The sequence below is a fragment of the Corvus cornix genome, chromosome 7 (assembly GCF_000738735.6).
Source record: "Corvus cornix cornix isolate S_Up_H32 chromosome 7, ASM73873v5, whole genome shotgun sequence".
Lineage (NCBI taxonomy): Eukaryota > Metazoa > Chordata > Aves > Passeriformes > Corvidae > Corvus > Corvus cornix.
In genome coordinates this window covers 3799270-3812500 of record NC_046337.1, presented here as the reverse complement: position 1 = coordinate 3812500, position 13231 = coordinate 3799270, and the positions used below count along the sequence as shown (strand labels likewise).

General features: G+C 39.9%; 1 protein-coding gene across 2 annotated transcripts in view; it reads left to right on the top strand.

Moving 5' to 3' along the window:
- ARHGAP15 (Rho GTPase activating protein 15) overlaps nucleotides 1–13231 on the top strand; it is a 321119-nt gene that overhangs the window by 291446 nt on the left and 16442 nt on the right. For both annotated transcript variants that reach the window (XM_019290635.3, XM_019290634.3), the window contains exon 14: nucleotides 6368–6473. In XM_019290635.3, the coding sequence (XP_019146180.2) occupies nucleotides 6368–6473 (106 nt within the window). The remainder of the gene's footprint in view (nucleotides 1–6367; nucleotides 6474–13231) is intronic.

The window sequence follows — 13231 nt, the reverse complement described above, 5'->3', positions numbered from 1 at the left end:
TGTTTGGTACTTGCTGTTACATATTGCATGTAATGTATGGCACTGTTAAGGGAAAAAAATTGGAGTCAAAGTGCCTGGAAAGTTAGGTCTGCTCTGTAGCACTGTGAGATTGTTGACATCTGCCGAGGTTGGAGAGCTCAGTAAGCAGGAAATGGGGTGTCACTCTGAGTGGTAGTTTACCATTATCCTGGCATCCTAATGAAGTGTCTGCAGTGCACAGAGCTTCTGGATGGCATCTTAACGCACGGCTAAGCAAAAGCACTTCTCTCCTTGTCACTGTCATCCATCTGCCTGCACCCTACTGTAGCCAATGGGATGGAACCATGCTACAATGTGCTATAAGCCATTTAGAGTTGCACATTGCATAATCAGTCCCATCAAATATGTAAAAAATGACTATTATTGGTTATTTCCCTCAAACTCTGGCACCTGGAGCTTGATACATTAAAGTTTAACTTTTCTAAATGCTGGTTTTTCCCATTAATTCCACATATATTTTTGTTAAATTGGAGTGAGTTGTGAACTCATTGTCTTGGGTCTTGCTAGTGGATCACAAAAGTTGTATGAATATTCATTGCAAATTCCACTTTATATCACATAGGATGAATTTATCAATTGCCCAGATAGTGCAGTTTCGCACAATTCTCATTTTCTTTTGCGACAACTAATTCTGAGGCATGAATAAAAAGTAAATCAATTCGGATCGCAAATTGCTTATTTTCTTTATAGCTAATATTCGTTAGTTTCAACACTTCTTATAGATTTTTTTTTAAACCAAGAAGATATTTTACAATATATCTGCAATAGAGGATTGCCACAGTGTACTGTGAGTGATTAAAATTGGGACTTTTATGTTACATGCAGTAACATTAAAATATCCTGACATTAAAAGTGGTATGAATAAGTGATTTATATATTAATACATTAAAACCTGTGTATCTTAGCCAGCATGACTTCCAGAATATGAAGACTTACCAAATGAAAGCAGAGTTTTGGGCAGTTGATGTGTCTGGGGAAAAAAAAAAAAATTAAGCCAACAGAGTACTCCCTTTTAAGCAAGTTTTCATTCCCTGATAACACCGCAGCTATCAAGGACTGGGGTTAAGCATTGTGTGACAGAGCAAGCTTCTAAAATGGGCAAGAGCAAGATGAATTGGCTAAGTTGGGTGTTTATTTATACAAACAAGAGGGCAGAACATAATTTAGTTGCATCAGGAATTTTTCACAGACATTAAAACTATAGCAAACATAACAGCAGGGATGCTTGCACAGCAGCACAGTGGGGAAGCTCACAGAGCGTCTGCCCACACTCCGGCTGGCTGTAGCCAGCGCCATAAGTCTCACAATTTCATTAGCACTCGAAAATCCACCTAAACCACCCCATTCTGATTAAAAAAAATATAAAAGGAATGAAATAAACAACCCAAAAACTAAGCAAAAAAAGCCCCAGACAAGACCCGTCTTTCTCTCGGCAGCCGAATCAGTTGCGAATTGTTGGAAAAACTCTTGGCAGGCAGATTTTGCTGTAGCAACAGTGTGTGACGTTTTAACCACAGCAGAAATCGTATCCAAAAAAACAGAACAAGGTGAGAAGAGCCTGTAAGAAAATCAGGGAAAACCATGCCTAAAAAAGCCAACAACAACAATCAATAGTTTGATATTTTATGCAGGATCATAAATCACTGGGTTTTTTTCAGCAGTTCAGCCGTGAGGCTTGAAAGCAAAAAAAGAAACCATGGCTTGTGATAAAATTAGGCATTAATGTGAGGCATAAATGCCATTTAACATTAAACATGCACAAGCCACCAAAATGCCTGGAAAAAGGGAAATGGGTGCTATAGTAAAACTATACAAAGTAAAGCGGACATGAATAATGCAGCAGGTCTGAGGAGGGTCACGGGTCAGACCCCAGTACCTTACAAAATAATGAATGCATGTCAGGTTAGAGACATCCATCCCTTCCTAGCCAACGTGAGCTATTGGAGATAAACCCTGGACTTCCTGTTCTGAAACAAAGTGGCTTGTTGTAAACATCTATGTCCATTTAAAATTAATGATTAAAAGAAAGATTCGGTGGGATTCTCTTAAGTATTCTTTATGGACACAAGTGCTAAAGGTTACTTTCTTCATTCATTTTTACCCAGCCACTGTTAATGTTAGAGACACGTCATGTTTTCTTCTGTGCCCAAATGTTTATCCAAAGCTCATTTACAAAAGGGCTTATATAATAGTAAGAGGGTTTTTTTTTCAATGCATTCTTCGTTTAGATGTAAACAAGAGAGCATCTCCACGGTTTTGCTCTGTTAAAGGGAGCCAGCCCTAGTTTTAAAGACGGTAACCCAAATTCTAAATATATTTTCTATGATTCTTTTACACAGCAAAACCATCTGTGGTTCCCTTCAGAGTATCCTGATCTGCTGAAATTATCCCCTATGTGTCTCAAAATTTCCCCCCAAAAATGCATGAAGGATTAACTCTCCTCTCATTCTTTATTTTATATATGTCATTATGATGACTTTCCCTTCCAAAATTTTCGTGGGGAAAAGAGGGTCTAACTTTCCAAAATGGTTGTTTTTTCTCCCTCAGATTTTCACCAATTTTTTAAAATAAAAATAATATAATTAAAAACAATATTGTTTCCTTCCATCACAACTGCTCTGCTTCCTTTACTAGACTTAGGTGGAGAATTTAACAGCTGTTCAGAGTGTTTTCCTTCCTTTTCACCCTGCACTGCTGGGCTTCATGATGCAGCACAGAGAAGGGGAATAACTTTTCCCCACCTATTTGTAAAAACCCATGTTTAAGGATTTCCTCCCTCCACTTGTGCATGGTACAGAAAAAAACCTAAAAAAAAATAATTTCATTAAAAAGTCTTTCTACTCAGGGATCTGAAAGAGAAAAATTTCTAGGAATGTGGAACTGAAGGCTTTACAGAAATAAAGCGAATACATAGGTATTGCAAATGAAACATAAGATCTTGCATCTGATCTGTTAAATATTCCATCAACAAGGTCAAGAGTAAAGACAAGCCCAGCCACAAAAACTGAAGCGAGAGTAAGCTTTAATAAAAAAAATGAACAGTTTATCCTCTTCAGCTTCTCAAGTGGAAAAACAAATTCTTTTATACTAGAGAAAAATCAAGCGTGTATAGAGCATTTAAAAAAACCCACGGATATCAACCATTTTAATGAAAGAGTACCCAATATTTTCATGGAACTATAAAAGGGAGCAAGACTAAGTGTTATGGCAAAAAGCCTGGGCTCAGCAGCTTTGTGTGGGAAATGGTGAAATGTGACTGTGATTTATAATGAGAAAAGGTATCTACAACATACAATTTTCTACCTAGCTGCAAATAATAATTCATAGTGATGTCCCTTCCAGATAAAATACCTTTGCAATGTAGGACTCATGTGGTAAAATGATCATGATAAATGTCAGACCAGTGCAGGTAACGGCTTTACAAACCATTAAGATTAGCTGGCTCTTTTTTTCTGATGATAACAGTAACCATGCTGTGATTCTATGTGGTAATAATATCTCAGTACTGATAAATGCCAGAGCCAGGCAGAGGTGTTTATCATTCCCAGTTCAGAAATGCTGACTAAAGTTACCACATGTTGCCTGTTTTTTTCTTCTTTTACAATAGACTAACAATTAACAAATAGACCAACATACAGCATAATTTTATGCAAAATTTCTATGGTTTTTGTGCTTTATTGCCTACCTAAATATCCCTATGTCCCAATACTGATGACTTTGGTACAGCAAGCCCTAAAACAAAGCTTTCTACCCTTGCCATTCTCTCAATAAATAATTTTCTTATAAATTAATATTGGGGGGGGGTGTTATTTTATTTCTTTTACAAATACACCTCACAAGGAATTGCAGCCTCTGTAAGCAGCAGAGGGTGTAGGGATGTGGTTCCCTATCTGGTATCTGTGTTAATCAACACAGAGCAAAACCACTTCCATCAAGAGAACACGATAAAGTCTTACTGTACAACACTTCCTTGTAAATACTCTGCAACGAGTGAGCCCTTCCTTCCACTGAGCTTGTCCCTGCCTCAGTGTCTTAGTTCCACTCAAGCCCATTGAATTCTCAGAGAAAAAACCAACCCAAACCAGAATTAAAGATTAAACTACTTGAGAATCTTTGTTTGTGAAGTTGCAGTAGAGGCAAGGCAGCCCCAATATAAATATAACTGATCTGGTGAGATCATAGCATGTCTTGTCACAGCGTGTCCAGAGAAGGACAATGGAGCTGGGGAAGGGTCTGGGGCGCAAGTCTGGTGAGGAGCAGCTGAGGGAGCTGGATGTGTTTAGCTGGAGAGAAGGAGACTCCAGGAGGGACCTTAGTCCCTCTCTGCAACAAGCTGGCAGGAGGTTGTAGCAAGGTAGAGGTCAGTCTCTTCTCCCAGGTAACAAGACACAGATTGAAAGGAAATGGCCTCAAGTAGTGCCAGGAGATGTTTAAGTTGCATATTAGGGAAAATTTCTTCATTAGAGGGATTGCTAAGCATTAGAACAGGCTGTCCAGAGCAGTGGTTGAGTCACCATCCCTGGAGGGATTTAAAAGCCATGTGGATGTGGCACTCGAGGACATGGTTTAGTCCTGGACTTGGCAGTGCTGTGTTAAAGGCTGGACTCAATGATCTTGGAGGACTTTTCCAAACTAAATGATTCTGTAATTTTATTTACGCACACCAAGCAGCACAAATAAAAAGCTCAGAGAATTTGCACCCCCTTCCTATAATAAAATAACTCCTGCAAATTTCGTATCATTTTCATTTGTAGCTTCAGACCTATTTCCACTGGACAGTTCACGCATAGAACAAAAATGAACAGTAGTATTGGCTTGTGGCAGAAAACATCAAGGGATGACTGCAAGACTGGAGGAGGTTGTGCTGTTCAGAAGTTAAGGGCTTTTGAAGGTCAAACCAGAAAAAGAGAGAAATACACAGAAAGTGTGCTCTTCATTTTTGTTTAACTTCATTATCACTATTGTCAGTTGCTTGACTTCCTACAGAATAAATCCATAAGAAAGCTTGGGGGTTTTTTACTGAAAAATACCTCTGCACTGACTCCTTTGAGCTCTTTGTCTTCCATGTCTATATGATTGTTAAAATTAAAAACAATTTCAGTATAAACATCTATGTCTGTAGGTGTGAAGTATTAAACTCAACAGGAATTAGCAATACATGCTGAGGAAGAATATTATCCTAGTAATTTTAATTTTTAAATTAAGCTTGATTGCAGGAAAATTTTAGCTTGAAATTTTTTTTGGTGAAACCTTTAAATCAAGTCACTAATCACCATGTATGCTTATGCAGCACCTACTGCAACTGGGATTTAATCCTGATTGAGATCTCTGAGTGTTAGGGTAATATGAATATTAAAGAGGAACATATATGAAGAATGATAGGTGATAATTAAATCATAGATGATAAGATCAGAAAAGTGTTCTCAGGTTATCTAGGGCATGTAACATGCAAGATGTTTTCCCTACGTCAGACCTACTGGTACCTTATCTAATCTGTTCCTAAATGAAAGCACAGTTGTACATGACTTTGCTTTAGTTGCAACATCTTAGAAAAAATCGGTGAAAGTATCAGCCAAATCTTCCCCACAAAACTATGAATCATGGTAAAACAGGAAGGTATACCTTAACAGAAAGGATAGAAATGTTCTCATCACCTCAAAGGAGAGATTAAAGCCCTTAGAGCTACATTCTTTTTTACTAATTCTTTACTACTAATTGTAAGTTTGAAATAAATTTTTTTTTCCTGCAGAAATTCCAGTTGTGGGGTGTTGCAGGTATGAGAAAATAACTACAGTGGAATGGTTTCTCAAAATAATTGTTCACCAGGAAGGACTACTAAAAACAATAGCAAATCTTTTCATATTTCCAAACATGATGGGGTGTTAGGGACAGCAATTCATGAATATACTGGATCTAATAATGATGAGAATAAAAGGACAACAAGGATTACTTGGGAAGTTCATCCATCAGAGAAGCTGCACCATTGGAAAAACATAAGCTCAAAAGAGGGTTCCATTTAAGATGTGGGTCTCTTGCTTCTTGGAGGTATTTTATCTAAGGAGGATGGTTGAGCAGTCTAATAAAATAAATTAAAAGTAGAAAAATACTTTTCTGTGAACCAGAAAATGCTTTCTTGAGATTAACAGAGAATTTTTAATCTTTGTAAACTACTCTTGTTCTCTGTTAAGGTGAAAGAAGGTATGAAATATTCTGGTTTTAACCACATATTCACAATGACTTTTCTTGTAAGGTACCAGCTACAGCACTGTGCAAAGTTATGTCCTAATTTGGGACTCACGTGGTTATTTTCTCTTTTTTTTTTCCTTAGAAATCCAGAACAATGCCACTCGCATCAAATGCATAAGGAGCCTGGTAAAGAAGCTCCCTAGACCCAACTATGACACGATGAAAATCCTTTTTGAACACCTACAGAAGTAAGTAGAACCGTGGTACTGATGAATCAATAATTTTAAAAGGAATCGGTATGTGGTGTCCTAATCCTATTGGAAATGTCACCCAAAACACCAAAGATAATTACATTCTTTGGTAAAGCTGAGCACGATTTATGGTATCTATGTATATCCTATTCCTGCACAAGAAATCAGGATGTCTAAGCAAAATCCCAAATTTTTCCTCTAGTAGAAAGCAGGACAATCCAATGCAGTCAAAAACATTGGGATTAACATGTTACAGGTGCATTGAATTGGGCAAATGCAACATATTCCAGATTGAATTCACCCAGTTTGATTGAATCTCTCCAGTAGTGGCCTTTTGGATGCTCATGTTTTCAACATTGAGATCCCTGTTGTTCAACCACCTGTACTGATCTTGTGCTATGTTGAGGTCAGGAATTACCTCACTCAAGAAAACACACAATGTGCTCTTGTCCCTCACAAGGAGCTTGTGACAACACAGAGCATCTAAGAAATGCTGAGGAGAGATTTGGGAGTGCATCTTTGCTCTCCTAATGTTGCTGAGATACCACAGAGGCAGAAAAACGACCCTGTGAGGTTCCCCCTTATCACTCCCCTGTGGTTTCCACACTCACTGAGCTGCATTTGCAAGAGATGTCAACCCAAAAAATCAACCCAGAGTCTCACGTTCACCTCAGGTTTTCTTCTTGTGCTTCATAGCATTAACAGTAAGAGCATAGACAGCTCACATGGCTCACTCAGGCACCCACTGCAGCTGTTTGACATGCAGGATGACCAGGGAGACCTCAGGATAGGGATATGTGAAGGGCAGGGTCCTGTGATCCTGTTCCTCCTTGCTGTTGGCACTACCCGTGCCATTTTCTACAGTGATTTTTCAGCCAAACTACTCCTAAAACTGAAGGGACATCAGGATCTGGGCCCCATCAAGGCACAGAGGAGTATTTCATCCCAGGAATGGTATACTGACCCCAGTGAGGGAGTGATAAAGGCTCCAAATCAAAGACCACTCTGAGTTTATAATGAATGATGCCTTTATAGTGGTCATTTCTTGGCATGTGCATGTAAGAGATGTAGATCCTTTATCTTGTTTTGCAGCTTCCAGCTGAAATGGCAAAATGAAGTCCATACAGTTGTGGGAATGTCCCCATTTCATTAAGCATGGAAGGATTTTAAGCAGTCCATAAAATGACTGAGTTTGGCCTTGCAGAAAAACAGTTTTCTGTGTGTTCATTTGATGTACTGTGTGCACACATTCTCTCCTTCAGCAGGTTATCTAGAGAAGGACGATAATTTATTACTGTCAATGGAAGAATAATAAGGGAAATTATTTCCTGGGAAGATCCTGAGTGCAAGAAGTGGGTACACGCTGTCAGCACAGATATGCCATATACAAAATTTACTGCACTCTGTGTGGCATTGATCTTAACCTGACAAAGTTTTGTTGCCATGTCTTAGGGGAGAGATATCAGGTATACATAATAAGTCTTTGATCTCATAGTTAAATCACTTGATTGAGGCTCAGGAGACGTGGGTTCAGTTCTTGGCTTTGACCGGATGTTCTGGGTGACCTTGGGTAAATCATTTAATCTCCCTGTGCCTTGGTTCCTTGTTTACAAAATGATGATAATACTTCCTTTGTCTGCCTTGGCTTTTTAGAGCATAATCTATTTGGGACAGCAATTGTTTCCTGCTGTGGATATGTAGAATAATGGGCAAAACTGGACTGACACTGGTGGCTTTTTGGAGAAAAAGAAAATAAAAGGAAAAATAAAACCACTAAAATATGGGAAATAAAATACCAATAGTTCATAATGCTGAGGTACACCAAGGCAACACAGTGGCACAGAGTGATGGAAGGCAGGAAGATGTGACGGTGGGGCCATTTGGGGGTTTGAGCATTAGGGAAGTAATTGTCTGAGTCTCTCTGAAGAAGGTCAATCATCTTCTCTGCCTCAAACACATCCTCAGGAAAAGACAGGGCTATTCCATAAGCTTTGCTCCACTGGTATGGAAGCGACAGTAGAATAGATATTGAAAGCACAAAAAATCCCTCAAACAAGTAAAACATGTGTGTTCTCTTGAACTTGAGGATGTTAAAGGCAGGGGTCACTCTGAATGACCTCATGGTTCCATAAACAAGAATGAAGTAGTGTACTTACATTTTCAGTAATGATGTGATGCTTATATTATGCAAATATGGGCAATGTGCATTTGTTTGAATCAGTCTAGGAAACACGACTAGTTTGCAGAGGTTACAAAATGTAGAATTATATTAATTTTAGGGACAGTCTTCAGAAGAGGGGTGCCAGTGTCCCCTTTGATCACAGGCCTTTCTCAGGGCAAATCACAGGAGTTTCAAAAGTTTCTGATTAGTTGGAAAAATAACTAAACTGGCTTTATTTGCAGCATATTACTGCAGTTTCTATATTTACTGGTAGAGATGGCTGGTCTTGCCCTGTGTTGAACTGGTTTTAAGGGGGTTCTGATGGGGAGAAGATGGATGATTGCAGCTATGCTGTTTCCATGGCATTCCCCTCTTTCTCCTACCCTTCTCCTATTCCTTTCTTTCCTGTCAGATGGGCAGAACAGGGCCATACAGACCTGAATCATGGGGCTGCTTAAGCCTGTGACTTCTATACAGCGTGTGAGAGCATCTGTCTCACTGACACAGCAAGAGAATCCAACCTTTGCTTTATCCTAAGCCATTCTGCAGCAATCCAGCCTGCAGCAGCAGGTCCAGATCAAGCAGAAATAACAATGAGAAGTGCACTTCAGAAGGGTCCTCCTTAGAAACCCAGACAAAGCAGGTGATGAGAGTGTCTGTGAGAAAGGCCTGGCAGCAGGGACTAACACCCGTGCCATATATCTCTCTTAAACCAAGCTCTCTGAAGCTGCAAGAAGTCATAGTGCAGTCTATGAAGCCCACAGGAGGTGGATTAAAAGCAAAGCTTGGGGCTGCAGTACCTGTTCTTTTAAGTTTTTTGGGTTTGATGGGAAAAACCACAACCCACTGATGTCTCTGTTCATCTTTCCATGAAATCTCTTCTACTTAAAAGCAGAATAGACAAAATATTGGGCTGAACAGACATGTCACATAGGTTTTGTCAGTCTAATTCCATAAGGAATTGTTCTATTAGGACTCATTCTGAAAATAATTGAGCACATCTACTGTTAGGCTATTCATGCTTTTTCCCAAAGATGAGAAAACCAAACAAATAGACTTTACAAAGGAAAGAAACAAACCCAACCTAAGGAGGGATTTTCCTGAATAAAGGTCTACAGAAAACAGCCTGTCCTACTTGAACATGTTTAGAAATATTTGCTTGCTCATTAGACAATATTTGTACAGCCTAGGTATTGCTGTCCCCTACACCCGTTCCACAGATCTCTTCTCTTTCCTCTTCCTTACTCTCATGGGACTTTTACTCCCAAACAAAGTGAGCTAATCACAGGTACCAGATAAAACTGATGCACCTTTCTGGTCCTATATTTTGGGTGCACACAGGACATCAAATGATGCAGAGACCTTGTCTTGACTCCCTGCACAAACATGAGCTAAGCACAACCAAATCCCTATCTGAGAAACCATTATTTGTACCCAGTAATTTACTCAAACAACTGTAATGCAAGTGAGGCAGAGGGAGAATTTCACTATTTATAGCATTTTATGAACTGTTTTCACCACAGCACCTAGAGGTAGCTGTTACGCAGCCATTGGGAAACCGAGGCACGAGAAGTTTGAATGACTTAAAGTCTCGGCATAAGTCAGCAATACAATCTAAAAACCTGGAGGGGATTTTTTATTTGCACAGCCACTTCTCCAGTGGCCACAAAACTTCTCTTTTCTCCCTTATGCAAAATGCAGCAGGGAAGAGGAACACCCTGGCTGGGTCCTCAGCACTGCGCTCTGAGCTGGCGAGGGCGGACGCTGCTCTGCTCCAGAAGCTGTGTGCCTGCATTATACAGCACTGTGCCTGAGCTAATAAGCTGTGCTTATTAATGTTAAATTAATGAATCTCAGCCTGCTCTGCTTATTAGGTTGAGCTCCGTGCCACCACAAGGCAGCTCTGCAACTCCCAGACCTGAGCTGTGTCACATCTGACCAGGCTGGAGCACAGGGCAGCCAAGCTCCAGTCTGGCTGTACCCATCCATGTGGACACCCCTGCAAGGGGATGTATTAGAGAGAAAAACCCTCTCTTTGCTCCTGATTTCCCTGCACGAAGGCAGGATAATGTGTGTTATTTACAAAACTATAAAAGGGATGTTGAAATAATTAAACAGGAAGGCAGGGGCCAGCCCGACGCTCCCATCCCTCTCCCTTACGTGGAAAGCGCGGAACCCAGATGCCCAACTGTGGAAGATATTCTTCCAGCAGCAGCATCTGCCTCCTTGGCAGGCAGTTCAGGCAGGTTGTCTGGGGAGCTCTGCAGTTGCCTCTTGGTTTGTCACGTGGATCTGTTAATGTGCCCTATCTGGCTGCCTTGTCCGGGCAGGAGCTGATTCCTTTTAATTCACCTTTGAATCCAAGAAACTCCCTTTATTTTGCTCCATTTTTCCCATACTCTACATAGCATGGCTAGGGATTCTCAGATGTCATCCAGGCTTTCTGCCCTTTCAGAGGGAGAATGATGATTTTCTTCCTGATTGCTTTCCTGCTCTGCCCAAATTCTTCATTCTTACTGATTGTTTGCATCGATTTCACTGGAAATATGCTCCTCATCAAGAGTAGAACTGTTTATCTAAGACAAACCCACTGATATTAATATATTATCTAACAAAAGTCATAGGTATTCATCTTCAGCTATTTTGACAAACCAACCAAACTTCCCCCATGTTCATAGGTTTGTGAACAGGAAAAAACATCCAACCTTGACAAACGGGGGGGAGGAACAGTCCCCCCACCTCAAACCTCACAACTTGTGGCAGCTACATTCTGAAGAGCAAAGGTTTTTGCAAACTCTATGCAGCTAACAGACTTGTTTCTACCTATTAAAAAAAAGAAAATGAGCAAAGCCATGCAAAGCCAGCAGCCCACAGTAGCCTGCACACCAGGACACAATGACAATGTGATGACAAGTCCAGCAGCAGTACCCAGAATTCTGAGGGAAAACCAGAAAATGAAGTTAAAGTACAGCATGTAGTAGTGCTAAGCAGGGGATGTCTGCAAACTTTTTTTTTTTTTTCTCCAAAGTTGGTGGAGTAAAGATGTAGCAAACATATGTGATTTTCACTTGCTAAACTACGTGTCATATCAGCAGTTCTCGGGCAGGCTCACGTATTAAATGTAGGCTCAAGAGAACCCTTTTCTGACACAGCAAAAGAACAGATTACAATAAGAACTGTGCAAGTTTTCTGTTAAGAAAAAAAAAATAATAGTAAAGGTTAAAGCTACTTAAAACTAAAAACAATCCCCAGAATGGAAGGAGTATTTAAAAAAATTCTATTTGGGAAACCTCAGTGGATCTGTGGAAGACCTACAACCCAAAATGTGGAACGAGCCCTTAAGTTTTCCCTCAGGAAAAATGCTCAAATTCAGGGAGATGCAGAAGCCTTTAAATGAAGGCACAAGAAAGACTATTTGTGGAAATTATTTCCTGAATCAAGACCTTTCTTTATAATCAGGAAACTCATAAGCAGCTTTTGGTTTTCAGCCACAGGACAGCAGCAGGGAGAAAAGTTTAGCTGTGCTCCTACAAGCTTTGGGAGCAGCTACTGGAAATGTGAGGAGGAGAAACGTCCTCTTGCATAAGGGCAGTAAGTAGGTGGACTGACCAGTTACATAAAAGACTCAGGTATCCCTGACTGACATTTTAAGTTTTATATGAAACCATTTAATCATCTCTTAACTTGAGAAGGGCAAATATATATTGAGATGTGCTTTTGCACACGTGCTTTTCTCAGTTTCAGCTATGGAAGAGTTTTACAAAGGAGCTGGAGCAATGCCAACACTCATCCCATTTACCACAGATTCCCGGGGCTCATTTTGGGGGAAGGGGAAGAATTAAACCCTTTTTCTCTCGGTTGAGCACATGACAGTCTACTAAACTCACCCTTCGGAAATTAGTGGACACAAAAAAATGAGCACCAGGCACAAGTGTGCACAGGACAGGCAGAAAAACCCCAGTCTCTCAGAAGCATCTTTGTGCATTTTGATGTTGTACTTTTTGGGGTTATGGTGACCTGCTATCAAGTGTTTTGCAGTCATGCCAAATCCTGCTTTTTGAGCAATAAGAAAGTTTACAAAGTTTAGTTCTTCCCCAAAGAATACCTTACAGCTTAGTGCTTTTAAAGAGAAGAACAATGAGTAATTAAAACCACATTTTCACCCCTTGCTTCCATCTACTTCCTATTTCCACCACTGTATTTAAAAATATAAACCCTGATTTTCATAACAGTCAGGCAAATAATTGCACTCGGTACTCTTCAATGCTACCAAGTACTGAACTGGTGTATCAGCAAATAACAGAATGATAAAAATAATTAACATAGTTTTAATTTAAATATTTATGACACAGTTGACTCTGTGGCTGCACGGCACCATTGTGCTGAGTGCAGTACACAAATCCTGATAGATAGAGGCCCTGTTTCCAAGAGCTCCTATTGTTCATCCCACATTACTCAATATCAAACAATCTCAAAAAAGCTTTTCAAACATTAATTAAATCTCCTAACTTCTTTTTCAGGTCAGTAAGTTTTATTATCCTAGTTGTGTAGATAAAGAAAGTGAGGAATGGAGAGGGTAAGGCACTTTCCCACC